General features: G+C 55.2%; 5 protein-coding genes across 5 annotated transcripts; 2 read left to right on the forward strand and 3 right to left on the reverse strand.

The window, feature by feature from the left end:
- Positions 1–175: 175 nt before the first annotated feature.
- C8A04DRAFT_36111 (uncharacterized protein) lies at positions 176–1,210 on the reverse strand (the record flags this gene model as incomplete). The annotated part of the gene is made up of 4 exons (XM_062783408.1): positions 176–369; positions 466–693; positions 760–882; positions 949–1,210. 4 exons carry the CDS (start codon positions 1,208–1,210, stop codon positions 176–178), a joined length of 807 nt encoding a protein of 268 aa, XP_062638340.1.
- A 1,754-nt stretch (positions 1,211–2,964) lies between these two features.
- Positions 2,965–4,119, forward strand: C8A04DRAFT_27218 (uncharacterized protein; the record flags this gene model as incomplete). Its single annotated transcript, XM_062780222.1, has 3 exons — positions 2,965–3,069; positions 3,137–3,175; positions 3,253–4,119. The coding sequence occupies 3 exons, from the start codon at positions 2,965–2,967 to the stop codon at positions 4,117–4,119; spliced, it is 1,011 nt and encodes a 336-aa protein (XP_062638341.1).
- Positions 4,120–5,345: 1,226 nt separating this feature from the next.
- On the reverse strand, positions 5,346–7,140 carry C8A04DRAFT_27219 (CFEM domain-containing protein; the record flags this gene model as incomplete). The annotated part of the gene is made up of 3 exons (XM_062780223.1): positions 5,346–6,706; positions 6,774–6,912; positions 7,033–7,140. The coding sequence occupies 3 exons, from the start codon at positions 7,138–7,140 to the stop codon at positions 5,346–5,348; spliced, it is 1,608 nt and encodes a 535-aa protein (XP_062638342.1).
- A 2,223-nt stretch (positions 7,141–9,363) lies between these two features.
- On the forward strand, positions 9,364–11,248 carry C8A04DRAFT_36112 (uncharacterized protein; the record flags this gene model as incomplete). Its single annotated transcript, XM_062783409.1, has 3 exons — positions 9,364–9,605; positions 9,719–9,919; positions 10,003–11,248. The coding sequence occupies 3 exons, from the start codon at positions 9,364–9,366 to the stop codon at positions 11,246–11,248; spliced, it is 1,689 nt and encodes a 562-aa protein (XP_062638343.1).
- A 3,444-nt stretch (positions 11,249–14,692) lies between these two features.
- Positions 14,693–15,675, reverse strand: C8A04DRAFT_27221 (uncharacterized protein; the record flags this gene model as incomplete). Its single annotated transcript, XM_062780224.1, has 2 exons — positions 14,693–15,144; positions 15,234–15,675. The coding sequence occupies 2 exons, from the start codon at positions 15,673–15,675 to the stop codon at positions 14,693–14,695; spliced, it is 894 nt and encodes a 297-aa protein (XP_062638344.1).
- Positions 15,676–15,819: the final 144 nt, after the last annotated feature.

A 15,819-nucleotide genomic window follows, 5' to 3' on the forward strand; every position in this document is an offset into this window, starting at 1 on the left:
TTTGATTGGGTATAATACCATACACAGCATCTCCTTGTACATCAAGCAGCTCCAAGCTCATGCTAAAATAGAAGCACAAACGGTCATCTCGACCGTTTCACTGATGTCCCATGTTCCCCTCAGCCGCACATAACAAACGCTTCGTCTCTCATCTCACGGTCTAGTCTCACTCTCATCACGCATTATCATCCCACGTCACAGCCCGATCCCGCGCCCACGTCCGAATATCTTCAAAGTTCCGGCATGTGTGCAGCGTCGAAAAGTCCGGCCACGGGTCATTGTCGCCCAGCTCCGGGTACACCTTGAAGGTGAACACGCCAATATCCGCCTGACACATCAGGGTCATCCGCAGCGTTTCCAGGCAGTGGTCTAGCCGCCGTTAGTAAATTTCCCTTCAAAGAACAGGACAACAATATTGGGTTAAACAATACTGGGTTAAAGAGGGAAGCAAACAAGAATACATACCAACATGCCCCCTGATATCCGCCACAGGCGCGTCAATATCGCCCCCCGTATGGGAGTAGTGCTCCTTCCAGGTAAACTGCCGCAGCAGGTTAAGACAGTGCAGCTGATGGAAGACTTCAATGGCCGCGCGGTAGCCCTCGCGGCCGGTCTTGGGGTCAGTGATCTTTAGGGAGTCGGCGGAGAGGCCTAGGCGTTCGACTTCTTCGTGGGATATCATCATGTCGCCGACTGTGGGGTTTTGTGTCAGACTTGGTTCTGTCAGATAGGGAGAGGGGGAGGGGAGGGGGGGCTTACCTCTGGAGATTTTCTCCCACTCGTCGTCGACTTCTGGCCCCTTGCCGACATAGGGTGACCATTCCATCACGGGTGTCAGGTTGTACCGGACTGTATCATACTTCACAACAGGTGCTGCGGGTGCTGAGGGTCACACATAGCCCGTTAATAACACGCGGTCTTTCCATCTTGGAAGGACTCAAAACTTACAATAGGTGGAATACTCCGTCGTGACAGTAAGGTTGGACGGCCGCGCATTGTGTAAGCAGAACGCGAGCGTAAAGAGGGTGATGGAGATCGAGAGCGACGCGACGTGGGCGATCCAGATCCAGTGAGGTTCTATCCTCCGACCGTTTTCTGTCTGGAAGAACAGCCTTAGGCTGGAATCGCTAGACCGACGCTTCCAAGGCTCGGACTCGATTTGCTTCTCCTCCTCGAGGAGAGGTATCGGTGTGTAGTCGTCACTTGGCATGGTGGACGGTGAGAATTATTAGTTAATAGAGGTAAGAGGATTAGTGGACCATTAGCGGGTGGTGATGAAGCTGGAATAAAGGAACAACGAAAAGAACGTAAATGTCCCAAGTGCCAGCACACGGACAAGCAGCTACTATCCTGTCTAAGGCGTTCACTGTCGACAAAATCCAAGATTATCCAGAGACAGAAGCAAGTGGACGCGAAAGCGAAAGGCCAAGCGAGCTTCCATGGGAAAATCGACGATTTACACGTCGATTATGCAGAAAATCAAAGCCTCCCGCTGCCTGTCGGAAAGCTTGACTAGGAGGCCAACCTGGTCACGACCGTCTGGGGCATGCGCTGAGGCACAGTTCAAGTTTCACCCTGCCAACGCTGGGGTCTGGCGCTTGAAAGAGACAATGAGGGTCCGAGCTCGCGACATGAGATGAGACGACAGCTTCGGCCGGGGCAAGTTGCTTTCTGTTCTCGAAAGGCAATTTGGCGATTTGGAGGTGAATGTTCTCGACAATGGGGCGTTGCACTCTGTGTTTCGTCTTGGCGCAGGTCGTGATGTGTAACGGCAGGGGTCTCCAATAAGTGAGACTGTGGTGTTCGGGAATGCCAAGCGAGCTTCAAACTCGGGGATCTGGCCCAGGAACCGGCCGGGATTGTTGAGGGTAAAACTGGGGATGACCGGGGTCTGATTGGTGGCCCTGGATCGTTGAACTGGGGGTGCTGTAACAGGGGCACCACACCGCACCAGCGTTTGAAGACTTGGCAGCCCGCCAAAACGGGCAACAACGGGTAAAAAAGGCCATCAACCAGAGACCAGCTTGAGGCCAAGGCGGCCTGGACGTCGTTCATGATCGTCCCCCCTTGGCACGCACTCGAACCAAGAATTCGACATTGACATCACCTCCACAGCCCACTCTAGCCACCATGTTGACATTGTCTTTCTCCCAAACGGCCCGTATAGCCTGGCCTGACGGTTGACCCAGGCCAATGCACCGGACACTGCGGACCATGCCGTCCACTTCGGGCACCCACTGCAGGACCAATACTAGGTAACAAGGGAATCGTCTCTTCTTCGTTTCCCCCTAGCAAAGTTCGAACCATATCCCCGTGGTTCTCCCCCAACCCAAAACACCAAGGACCCCATGTCGCCCATCAGCCTGACACCTGGAAGATTTCATCTCAAGTTTTCCCCCAGTTTTTCTTCTTTCGTCCATCGGCAGCCAACCGAGCAGGCCTACTACGGGTGACCCAGCCGCCTCGACCCATACGCCCCCCCAGCCGACTCCAGAGCGCGCGCATCATGAAGCGATGCCACAACCTCCTGACTCGTTTCTGACCGTCTTAACTCTTCCACATAGGAGAGCTTACCTCTTTTCTCCCCTGTTGCTTCGCCACGGGCCCGGGCCGTGATTGGATTGTAGATGTTTGGGGAGAATGATGGGCAAAGACGAAAAAGTCCCCTTTTCCCTATTGGAGACGTCAGATCTCGTACATCTCTAGAAAAGAAGGGGGTTGTGAACCCTCCACATCACAGATACAAATACTCGAGGTCTCGGCGTTGCGGAGTCTTGTTATCTGTCTCTTCCCATCCTCATTCTCTCAACTTCTTATCTCAGAGCCGCTTGAAGCCCCGGTGCCTTCAGGTCACTTCGGTTCATTCTTTCCTTCGTTGATCTGAATATTTGTCACCCGCTGCTGGCCGGCGTTTTTTCACTTTCGATCACTCGTTGAGTTTTCTCTTATATCAACACCGCCAAGATGCATGCCACTTTTGGACAGTTCCTTGTCGCGAGCGTGATCGCCACCTCGGCGGTCTCGGCGTTCAGCTTCGCTCCCACTGGCACCGAGGTTGCCCGGCTGGCGGTATGTTGAATTCGAGATCGGAGCTGGGGTTTGGGAAATCATGGGGCTGACCGAGGTTGTGTGTTAGGTTCCCGTCTTGGCCTTGGCTGTGCCTGCCTATGGTCTTGTAAGTCTACCGTTTCGTCAATACCCCTGTTATAGGCTGGTTGTCTGTCATAGTAGTCACGCTAATACCATCCACAGCCCCATCACCAGGGCGGTCAGAACAAGAACGGCAATGGCCGGAACAACAACAACCGCCGCGATGAGGAGGAGCTTGAGACCCGCGAACCCCATCACCAGGGTGGCCAGAACAAGAACCAGGGCAACGGCCGGAATGGTAACAACAACCGCCGAGACTCTGAGGTAGAGACCCGTGAGCCGCATCACCAGGGCGGTCAGAACAAGAACGGTCAAGGCAATGGCCGCAACAACAACAACCGCCGTGATGAAGAGGAGCTCGAGACTCGCGAGCCTCACCATCAGGGAGGCCAGAACAAGAACGGCAATGGCCGAAACAACAACAACCGTCGTGACTCTGAGGACGAGCTGGAGACCCGCGAGCCTCATCACCAAGGTGGTCAGAACAAGAATGGCAATGGCCGGAACAACAACAACCGCCGCGATTCTGAGGAGATTGAGACTCGCGAGCCTCACCACCAGGGTGGTCAGAACAAGAACGGCAACGGACGTAACAACAACAACCGTCGTGACTCTGAAGACGAGCTCGAGACTCGTGAGCCGCATCACCAAGGTGGTCAGAACAAGAATGGTAACGGCCGCAACAACAACAACCGCCGCGATGAGGAAGAGCTCGAGACCCGTGAACCTCACCATCAGGGTGGTCAAAACAACGCCGGCCAAGGCAATGGCCGCAACAAGAACAACAACCGCCGTGATACCGAGGACTTGGAGACCCGCGAACCTCACCACCAGGGCGGTCAGAACAAGAATGGCAACGGCCGCAACAACAACAACCGTCGCGATGAGGAAGAGCTTGAGACGCGTAAGCCCCACCACCAGGGCGGCCAAAACAAGAACGGTAACGGCAACGGCCGGAACAACAACTAAGAGCCCCGTCAAGATGGCTGAGTCAGCTGACGAAACGGGTGTTTGGTATCTCTATTAAAAGGGGTAAAGTGGGATGGTAGATATGAAACGGGATATGTGAATGAATGGATGGATGTTGTATATATCACCCCCTCAACACAAAGTACAGTATTTAGCTAGGCGAGCTCACAGACTGGCGGAGACTTGCTCTGAGAGTCGAAGTCACGGTACGGGCTCAGTTGGCTAGGGTATGATTTCCTTATCTGGTAATTCAATTGGTTGCGCACTCTAATTAGCATCGTCTTTTCTATCTTTTCTCTATGTATTCGGGTTGAATTGAACATCATAATTAAGAGCGGCTCTGGAAGTGATTTTACGGGAAGTATGAAACAAGGGGAATTGTGTAATTATGTAATTAAGATGCTTAGAATCCGCATTCAAATTCCAAACTGCTCTCAAACTCGGGGTGTCTCGAAAGAACAACGTGGGAACAACGAAACAACAACTTTGACGCTAGCAATTGCTCTCCAAAGCCACCACCGTGCGTGCTGGTGTAACTTGTGGGACACTCGGAAGTTTGTGGCCGGGCCTAATAATTAACCCCTAAGCTATGTACTCAGTGAGCACGGATAAGTTATACCGTGGTTGAATTAATCCCGACACCATAAAATTGATGGTTGACAGAGGCTCTGGCCCCAAGCATGTTTCACTCGATGGCTAATTAATCTAAGAGTTGACTTTTTTCACAAACTCTTTCGAATAGCTGGCGTTGGGCACTAATCAAGACTTGTCTGACTGTCCAGCGCTAACCCTCATTGAAACAAAAGAAAAAAAACGTTCAACTCAGAACGTAGTCATCATGTAAGATACCTCCACGCCATGCAAAGGACTCATGATTTGAGTGAGTGGAAACGAGTTTCGTAGTTGGCCCCAATGGCAAGTGTGGAATAGTCACCATAGGTTGGTAGAAGGCCACGGACGACGGGAATGATGTTATGAACTTGCGTATTAATTATTTATAACCTTTCCGCCCGAGTAACCGAACCCCTATTTTTGATAATCACATAGAAGAATCGTTCACCCGACTACCCACCCTAGATACACCTCAAAATCCACACACCGCTAGACAAAGTAAAGGGTATCCCAAAATGTAACACCAGAACCGGAACCAGAACCAGACCAACCCGACCAACCCGACCAACCCGACCAGCCCAAGAAAACAAACCAGACCCACCCTACAAAACATATCAAACCTCCTCCTTGTCCCTCGTATACTGATGCTGCGGATGCAACCGATGCGTCCTCTGCGGCCTTTGCATCCCATTCTCACCCACCGCCTCCAAGTTTCTCCCCCTTAACTCCCCCATCTCCACCAAATTCGTCTCATCATCGTCATCATACTGCACGGCAAACGTCTGATGCCGAATGATCCCCGTCCCCGTAGCGCCCTTGGACGCGGTCATCGAATCAATGCTGCCGCTGCTCCCAGGCGTCCTGGTCGTGAGGTCATCGTCGTGCCCGACATAGGTGTCATCACCCCCGAAGGTTGTGGTCGCGACGTTGCCTAGGGGCAAACCCTTGTGGCTAAGCATTGACCTGTCGTTCGTGTCCAGGCCGCTACCGCCCAGTTTGCCGGATCTGCCGCTCATGCCGGCACCACCAGCACCACTAGCGCCGCCGGATCGGCCGCCGTGGGGACCACCACCACCAATGCTTGGGTAGTACCCGCGGCCGCGGTTGGCATAGCTGCTGCCGCCGCCGAGACGGGGGAAGTAGCGGACGAGCATGAGGCGTAAGGTGGGCATGCAGGTGCACATGATGCCGACGTTGATTTCAACGGTGGACCAGAGCAGGACGGGGAAGTTGTCCCAGGTGACGTTGGCGGAGCTAGCGAAGGAGACGATGGCGTGCAGGCGGATGATGGAGACGATGGTGACGAAGGTGCCGACGATGAACATCATGGCCACGCCGATCTTTTTCTTCCAGTGCAGGTTGAGCGAGCGGATCTGGCCGAGCGGGATCGCGAGCATCCAGACATCGAGGGCGATGCTAATGGCGGCGTTGGACCAAGCGATCGCGCTGACGTTGAGGCACATGCCCTCGTGCTCACCGTCCCACTGGTTCCAGAAGTAGCTCATGGGGGTGCACTCGAAGATGGTGAGGATCGTGAAGAAGACGCCGAACAGCACGGTGAAGACCATGGTGCCCCAGAGCAGCCGCCGAACACCCTGGCTGGGGAAGATACGCAGGTAGAAAAAGAGCAGGCACAGCTTGACGAGGGCGACCTGGATGAAGTAGAAGATGGCCATGAGGTAAAAGTAGAGGAGGAAGTGCGTGATCTGGTCAGGTCGCAGAGCCCAGATGTCCTTGCCTGTGTCGGGCGCGGTGCCGATGTGGATAAGCACGAGACTGGGGAGGGCGAAGAGCACTAGGACAATGACCACGTAATCGTCCTTCGCCATGTTGCGCATGACAAAGAGCTTGAAGCATACCCTGATGATCACGAGGCCGATCGAGATCGAGGCTAGTACCATGGATGTCGTGTCGTACGTGGAGGCCCGGTTGCGCACCGGCAGGCCGCATGCTGTATCCGTAGCGTTTTTGGCCACTTTGAGGCGTTAGCACCGAAGGAGAGACGCTGGGAAACTGAGAAACATCTAGACTGGGATACATACCCAACGACTCCTTGACCGTACAGTGCTTGGTGACACATGTCGAAATATTCGTTTGAAGCGCTTCGTTGTTGCAGATACAGCCTGGCGTTAAGTCCTGGGAGCAGGACGAGTGTGTTACGCCGTCGACAAGGCAGGAAAGCTGTTGAATCACAAAGCATCCCATCAGTCGGCTGCTTCTCTCCATACCCTAGGTCGAGATTCCAAGACCGTTGTCTTTTCTCGTCTCCCCATTTCTTCCAAAGGTCTGATGTCAACATACCGCACATTGTGGGAGTTGCTGGAGCACCGCAGACATATCCTGGGCCACCACCACCCGCGGCACCAGGGCTGCCAGAAAGGCAACAGCCAGGCTGAATATTGGCCTCATACTGGATATGGCTGTCGAGGTCGAAGGTGTCGCGTGTGGTTGTGGTTGTGGTTGTGGTTGTGGTTGCACTTATCCCATATGGTGCTGGCTTGTTGTAGTGAGCGAAGCAGCGTCGAACGGGGCGAGGAACGAACGCGGAATGACGAAGAGCTCCCGCCAAGTTGATGGATGAGACGACGGATGGGAGACCCGCGACTTTCTATCAAATTATTAGGCGAGACGCAGATCGAGAAATGGAACCTCAGAGGGGGCAGTGGGGTCGGGCCTGGCGAGACCTTGACTCGAATCAACGGGATGTGGTGGTGGGAACAGGGATGGGAGCACTCCTGGGCTGAAGAGGTGAGGGGGCGAAGGGGAGAAGATCTCCCGCATTATCCTCCCGCAAGTGATGATGCTCGCAAAGTGGCCACCCATCGACAGCCCTAATCCAGGGCTTCCCTCGATCGCAAAGAAGTGGAGAGCGTAGAGCCAGCGAGGGCCGAGAGGTGCGTGCGGCCTGTCAGGTCTGCCAGGGCCATGGTCTCCGCAGGACCGCGGTGTCAGGAACGACGTACACTAACTAGTGTAGTCGTAACTTGCATGTGGACGTCTGGAAATAGTGTGGAAAGGATGTGCGCAGGGTATGGCACGAGGCAAGGACCGTTGCACATCGGCACGATGTTGCGCAACGCGACTAGCTGCACCCCTCGATGCCATGATTTTCCATGATTCCCACGGTTTTCTCCAGGTCCCTTGTCGAGTTCGTCCTTCGACCTACACTACGATAAGACATATGAAGCTTCGTGCTTGCTCGTCAAACACTAGCTCAGTCGGCCGCAGAAGCGCACGAAAAACGTGGGAAGGACTAGGGATGGCCGCCGGGTCCTCCGACAGCGCCCTCCAAGGAGACGGCCGGACCTGCTCTTCGCAGTCTAGCAGCAATTCTGTTGTTCAGTCTTTGCCGAGTAGTGTCGGAGGGCGAGGTGCGATTTGGGAAGTCGTCTTTTGACATGTGCAGTGACCGGTCTGGGCCAGGGGACCTGCTTGCAGCCTCTGAAGGCCAAGGCGGAGCCACAGGGGCATCGCTTTGACGGCCAGGGGGGTTTGGCTCTAACGCTTTTTAGGGGGTTTCCCCGCGGTGGAGAGGCGCCTATTCGACCGAAATGGGATTTAGCGTCTCCGCCCATTGGTCGATCTTAAGGGTTCAACGCGGCCCGAGGAGAACTCTGCGAGCGCAATCCTCTCATCCGCGGCACAGTCGATTCGCCCGTCAAGTGCCAGAATTGCAGACCGATCTGTCGGGCATGGGGTTGCATCCATGGACATCTGCAATTGTGAGACCGTCATGAACCTGCTTTACCATGCGTCCTGCCACACCGAAACAGGACCGAATGGGAAAGTGTTTGCGGGGAAACGAGGCCGGGGGGCCTAGTGTAGGTGGGAGGCTCAGGGGGCAGTTCCTGTGAATGCAAAGTCGGCTTGTTGGAAGCCGCAAAATTGAGAGGGGCGCGTCGATAGGTATTTCGCACCTCGGGCCATTTTGTTCCCGTTGCGTTTGCATGAGTGGGAGTGGGTTATGTGTGGATATCAGGGTCCTCTCGAGAGGGCAGTGAAAACCGCACAGGCTCTTCGGAGAACTCCTCCTTGGGCATGAGAGGCGTCATTGAAGGTCGAACGGCGAGCGTCTAGAACCTGCACGTAGTGGGTAAGTGTGGGAGGATGGGACAAATTCTCCTTGACTCGTGCGAGTATTTGTTGATGGCGGGCCCCCGTGGCTTGAGCGCGTCTAGCTCGCCCAATTTTGTCCAGAATCGCCGGAGGTTCCCAACTGGGGAGGAACACCGGGCAGGCCTTCCCAACCAAGGCAACGGGCCAACCTCGCTGGCAACTGGCAGAACCAATATTCACTCCACCGGCGTTGGCTGTGTGGTCTGTGCCTGGCAGCCTGAACGGACTTCGCCCCTTTGTGCGACGGCTGGCCGAGGCTCCCGTCAGGGGGAAAGTGCAACTCAAGGGGCCGATTAGAGACAGCAGATTGATATAAGAACTAGAGGAAGGAATGACAGCCTTGGCGCCTTCCTGTTGCTGAATGCTGCATTGCCGACACTCTTTTTGAACAATCGAGGACGCCTCGTCAGCCTCGCTTACTCCCCCGCTCTCGTTACCTCCATCTTTGGGAGAATCGCAGCCGATTTCTCCGTCCGTTCATTCTTAACAGCCCGCCAGCAAAAAAGATAAAGAAAAATGAGAGTAGTCGACGCCGCCGTCACCCTCGGGGTCTGCGTCGCCGGGGCCACCTCCAAGCAGTGCCTCAGACTCCCCAGCGATCCCGAATGGCCCAGCCAGACCACATGGTCTCAGCTCAACAGCACCGTGGGTGGTCGTCTGTCCGCAACAGTGCCCCTGGGGTCTGTCTGCCATGACCCAACCTACGATGCTGTAGCGTGTGCGAACTTGCAAGCCGCCTGGACGGTGCCTGGGACCCAGTTCGTTTTCCCCTCATATTCTACTGGCTTCTGTTTCTTCGCCTCGTCCTGCTATGGCGATATTGAGCATGGATGATGGATGGCGAGCCCGGACTAACTGCTCCTGTCGATAGCTTAGAATCGGCTTCTTCCGTCATGCAAGCCTTCTTTGCAAACCAGAGCTGCGATCCTTTCACCCCAACTTCGACCCCGTGCCGGCTCGGCAATTATGTGAGCTATGCGATCAACGTGAGAGGCGCTGCCGATATCCAAGCGGCTATCAGGTTTGCCAGCGTGAACAAGGTGCGCTTGGTGGTGCGCAACACCGGCCATGAGTGCGTACCCCGCTTCTCCCCCCTATTCCCCTGTCCACTTTTCCACATTGTTGGGATCGCTCGACTTACATGGGTGTTCCCAGCTATTTTGGCCGCTCGACCGGTGCCGGCGCGCTGGCCATCTGGACGCACCACCTAAACAGCATCGACTTCATCCCCTGGTCGGATTCCCAGTTCACTGGCACGGCGATGAAGATCGGCGCTGGTGTCATGGGCTACCAGGCGGCTGAGGCTGCCGACGCTGCCGGCGTAGTGGCCGTCACGGGTGAGTGCCCGACCGTTGGGCTTGCTGGCTTCACTCAAGGCGGCGGCCACTCGTCGCTCAGCACGAGCTTTGGCATGGGTGCCGATCAGGTTCTCGCGTACGAAGTTGTGACCGCCGATGGCCGGCTCGTCACCGCGTCCCCCACTGAGAACAGCGATTTGTTCTGGGCGCTTTCCGGGGGCGGCCCCGGCACCTTCGCCGTCGTTGTCAGCATGACCGTCCGGACCCATCCGGCCGCCAAGATCGGCGGGGGGATCGTCCAGTTCGCGTCCGCTCTGACGACTAAGGAGAACTTGAACGAGGCCATCTCGACCCTGCATGCCCTGCTTCCCGGCATGACGGACCAAGGCGCTGATGTCCTGTACACCATCGCCCCCCAAGGCGTGATGATTCGCCCTGTTACTGTCTACAACAGCACAGCCGACTATGTCAGGGACACGGTCCTCGCGCCTTTCACGGCCAAGTTAGCCGAGCTGGCCATCCCGTTCGTGGCGGAGTACACCACGCTTTCGTTCCTAGATCACTACAACAAGTACATGGGGCCGCTTCCCAACGGCAACTTTGCGGTCGAGTCGTACCAGTTTGGCTCTCGCTTGATCCCGCGCTCTGTGCTGGTCAACAACAACGATGGGCTACAGGCCGTGATTCAGAACCTGACCAGCAACGGCGTGATCCTGGCTGCCAGTGCAGCCAACTATAGCGCGCTTCCGGGTTCTCCCAGCAATGCAGTGCTCCCACAGTGGCGGGACACCACCATCCAGCTCCAACTCGTAACGCCATGGAGTTCGGACCCGGCAGCCTGGCCTGCGATGTTGGCCGACCAACAACGGATCACGCGCGAGATTGTGCCTCAGGTGGAAGCTGTCACCCCCGGCAGCGGCACGTACGTGAACGAGGCTGACTTCCACCAGCCTGACTGGAAGGAGACCTTCTTTGGCGTCAATTACGATCGCTTGCTGAGCATCAAGAACAAGTGGGACCCGGCGTCGTTGTTCTACGGTCTCCTGACTGTCGGTAGCGATGCCTGGACGGTTGACAACAACGGCAGGATGTGCCGGACTTGAGGGGCGTCCGAGTGTACCTGCGGGGTGTTGTTGTCTGGTGATTGATGGTGGGGCCGGATGCGGCATGACACTAAGGCTAGGGTTGGGGAGTCAGTTTCTCTTTTCGCTTCTGGTTTTGGCAACTGCCATTTTGAGATACCACGATGAACGGCTTGGATATGAGTAATTTGTAAATGTGATCCGTCAATTCCATCAGTAGTCGGTGTTACCCGTACTCGGATTTTTTTGCCCATGGATCATGTTCTAGGGTGTCCTTCCCGCTTTTGACGCGCTCTTGAGTACCAGTCGACGGTGATATACAAAACTAGACGAAAATGACGATGTCCCAAGTGTTAGTTAGTGCGGAGACGAAGGATGGATCATCAAGTTGATTCGCATTCCGAACGTCCGCGTGGGATGTCCTGAAAGTCTCACTCCGACCCCCCCAGGATGTCTCGAATTGTGTCTCGCTGGTCGGGGCTCGGGGGTCCGGAAGTTGCCAGTGGTTCCATCCCCCCATGCCTATAACTAGTGAGTGTACTGTTGACTGCGGGCAAGACAGCAAGGCTGTCCTACCGAGTGAGGTTATCAAGGATGAATCTTTTCTTCAGGGCCTGCTAAGTGGATCATGAAAAAAAGCAACTAAGGTTTGTTGATCACAAGTCAGCCAGTCAGCCTGCCTTGCGTCATGTTTCACTGCAGTTCAAGCCCTTGAAGCCCCCCATTCCATGGGTGAGCCACCACATGGTTGTCGATCGAACCATGGCATGCAATGCCTAGCCCCGGGTTTAAGTCGGGTTCAGCATTTAACGTTAGGATGGTGAGATTGAGAGTTTCCTATCTTCCAGATATTGATTTGTTGTGATCTGACCCGACTCACCGTAGTCCGCGCGAGCACGAGATGTGTGTGTGTCTACAATCTGTGTGGGCAGACGGGGAGCCGGACAAGAGGACGAGGACGAAGTCGAGCGAGCACACGAGCTGGACGAACGGACGGACGGATAAACGCAGATCTCAACTCAACTCAATCAGGTAATTTCGAGGTTACCGGCCGTGCGGCTGGCATTTTTCGGTTGTTGACGGACAGGAACGTGCGTCTACCTTCGCGGCTTGAGTGGTTTGCATGGGGTTTCGGGTTCGGCAAAGGTCGCAATTGCCGGGGCTGCTTTGCGTTGACAGATTTTCGACGGTGGAATGACCGATGTCTTCTTACTGCAGTGTCGTGGGTGTGGGTTGATTCGGTAAAGATATTTGGGTGCATGGGCCGTCGGGATAAGAATGTTGCCAAGCTTGCCAAGGATACCAAGGCTCGCAGGGGTGGTGAAATGCCCCTGGGGATGGGGCGATCGTCGATGCTGGGGGGTGTCGTTTGTGATTTGAGGTTGCAGTGGGCAGTTGTTGTTTGGAGTCCAGATTCGAGATTGGTGGGGAAGCTTGTGTGGTATTCGTAAATTGCAGTTGGTTTGGCTTTGCTCAACTTAGAGTCTTGCTGTTGCACATTTACCGAGTTTCTTTTCCTACACTATCTCGATTGATGCCCTCCAGCAAGGCAATAGTAAGAGGGGAACAAAGATTTAGCGTCCTTGGAGGTGTAGCTCCAGTCGGCTGGGGTGTTGAACCCGAGGTGGTGTGTGCTCTGGGCATGCCAAGACCCTCGAAGCCTCGGCCGAGGCCGTTTTGGTGTTTGGGTGTGTCTTGGAACTCTTTTCTCTGCAGCATCAGTTGTTTCTCGCAAGCTTTCCCTCAACTTTCTCATCGCACACCCACCTTTTGCCCCAACACCCCGGTCTCGACTCTCCCCTCGGGTCCCGGTGGTCCTGGATCTCCAATCCCGCTGTTCGCTCCCGTCCCCGCGGGCTCCGGGAGACGATCGCGCTAGTCCCAAAGTGGATGTTGACCTTCTCCCTTCTTCCCCTCTGCTCTGGGAAAAATATGTTCTGAGTCGGCGCGAGGAAGGTCCGGACAATGCCGAATTTCGAGGTCTGGAGACTGTCTGAACGATGGCCGATGCCGGACAGCTGAAATACTGAGCGGGGTTGGACCGAAAACAGGTGATGTGTGTCTATGTTGGATTTACTAGTGCTAAACAATAGACCCAGGTTGACTTTGAGAATCTGTGCGTTTGTCAGTGAGAAATACGAGCTCTCGGACCGCTTGCATGGGAGTTCGTCAACGCTTGTTGGGATATGATGCGCAATGTTACCTGGTTGATTCCATAATTTGAGGTCGCTGTGGAAGAGGGAGAAAGAAAAAATGAGAGAATATTGTGGGAGGAGGACGTGGCTCTGCGACTAGAATTCGGGGCGCTCGATATGTTCCGTGGCCCTTCGCTTCGCAAGCGTTATCTCAGACTAGGTCGCGACTGCGCGTCAAGACAGGGCGTTTGGCCTTGTCGGTGGCACTCTTCTTGACACGCGGGGACAGGAGGGCAGTGTTGGCGTCGTAATGGGCCTGGAGAGTACGGATGCCAGCGCGCAAGAGGGTGCCATGAGCTCTGGTTCCTCAACACAAGTCTCATGTCCCCGGCGACATTCCACGCAGGAGCGGTTTTGGTTCCGGGCGCAGTCCGTAGGGACACCTTTCATGAGTCTGCCCGATGTCGACACACGGCATGCAGAAGTGTTTCTTCTCAGGACGGAGCAACGACTCTTCTGCCTCGTGCTAGTACAAGATGCTGGTGCTACCGCCAAAACACGTCGGTCGATTGACGCGGGAGCGGATAACGTGTATCGAAACTGGTTGAATCTCCATGTTGGGGACACCGAAGTGTGGTGGTAAAACGTGCCCTGAAATGGCGAAAGCTGAGGTTTTGATGAATTGGTTGCATTAGTTGTAAAAGGATGATGTTTACCGACTGTCCTATACATTTCTGTATGATGACTTAGTCATGCGTGACAGGACGTAAGGTATGTATGGGCTTACTAGGTGATTGCAGTACCAGCGACGAGTAGCGTGAAGTCGATGGGGGTGCTGCTTCTGGAGCCTAAAATTTGGAGCAAGTATGATTGCTTTGGTAGCGGTGCAGGGCTGTAGAGCTATGGTGTCGAATTTCACAAAATTTCCTTCAGAGAAGTGGTAGAGGGATGGGAGCGTGAAAAATACAAGTCGACTAAACATAGGTCACAAATCACATGTCATTACAAAACAATTCTAGTAAGAGGCAACGTCCGCTTGTGTTTTTTTTTGGTATTCACAAAGAAAGAAAGAGAGAAAAAAAAATTACAAACACCCGCCGCCAAGCCGACTTGCGAACCCTTCGCGAGACAAAACCCCCCTTCACGGCATCCTCAACCCCGTGCACAATTTGTCCCCTTGGCGGTCCCCCTCCCCCCCCTTCGCGACGGCCCCAACACAAAGCCCAGCAAAAACGGTTGCGGTTGTTGCGGTTCCGGCAACGCTGCCAAGGGGTTGTTATTGTTGCCGCTATATAGCTGGCCAGAAGTCTGGTTCGATATGGGAGGCAGCTCAGGCGGAATCGGGATATCTTGGCCGTACCCAATGATTGGTTGGCTCGCGAAGCAGCTCAGGCGCGATCGGGATATCTTGACCATACGAAGGGTTGAATGGTGGGGCAACCGAATCGTTGGTTTGCTGCCGAAGCAGCGGCACCTCTTCCTGTGGCGATTGATGCTGCTGCTGCTGCTGTGAAGCATCGAAAAGCCCGCGGTTGGGGGACGGGAAGGCGACTGTGGGTGCCGGCAGGTTCCCGAAGTTGTGTTGCGGAGCGCCAGACGCAGCGGCAGCGGAGTTTAGTTGGCCACTGTAGTTAGATAGAGGACCAGGCGGATAAGATGGGAGTGTATGTTGCCACTGCCCCAACCCGGTCTGTTGAGGTTGCTGTGCCGCTTGAGCCCGCTGTGTTGGCTGAGTCCCCTGCGCGGGTGCCTGGGCAGCGCCGACTTGACGGTTCGGGTTCTCTGGAGAGATATGTCAGTCTGTGGACAAGTGTATTGAACAGCTGAACACTATCTGCAAGTATCGGCAGTGCGACAGAGAAAAGACTTACCAGGATGTGTCCTCCAGGCCTCCATCACTTCCGGGGGACAGCCGGGCTGGCGAGGCTCAATACCGCGCTGCTGGTCCTCTTCCTCGGTGTTGAGAAAGTCGCCGAGGGGCCAACCCTGAATACGGTCTTGGTGGATGTCGAGCCACTGGCGTAGCCGTAGCTGAGGCTGGCCGCCAAACCGGCGAAGCCGTGGGAATATCTGCTGGAGGTAGAGCAGGTCGTCCCTAGAGATGTTAGGCGCAGCGGAAGGCCGGAATCCCCTCTTGGCCCACTCTTTGAGCTGGTTGGTTATCTTCCTAACTCGGGTCTGTTCTGTCGGCGGGTACTGGGGTCGGAACTCCCACCCACGGTGCATCAGGACGACAGCATCTGCCCGGAGGGGACGGCCGCGCTTGTCCGTGGTCAGGACCTTTGTCTCGGTAGCTGGGATGTTGGGATCCATTGGTATTGATTGTGGGATAAATTTGCTTGGATGTCGGGACGATACTGTCGATGGTGTTATTCACTGTCCTGCGTGAATGGAGAAACTGTCAGCCCCGTCGCCTGACCGGTCATGTGCACGCCCGCGTCGCGATGTGTGCGGCCC

Source organism: Dichotomopilus funicola (assembly GCF_033296635.1).
Source record: "Dichotomopilus funicola strain CBS 141.50 unplaced genomic scaffold C8A04scaffold_19, whole genome shotgun sequence".
Classification (NCBI taxonomy): domain Eukaryota; kingdom Fungi; phylum Ascomycota; class Sordariomycetes; order Sordariales; family Chaetomiaceae; genus Dichotomopilus; species Dichotomopilus funicola.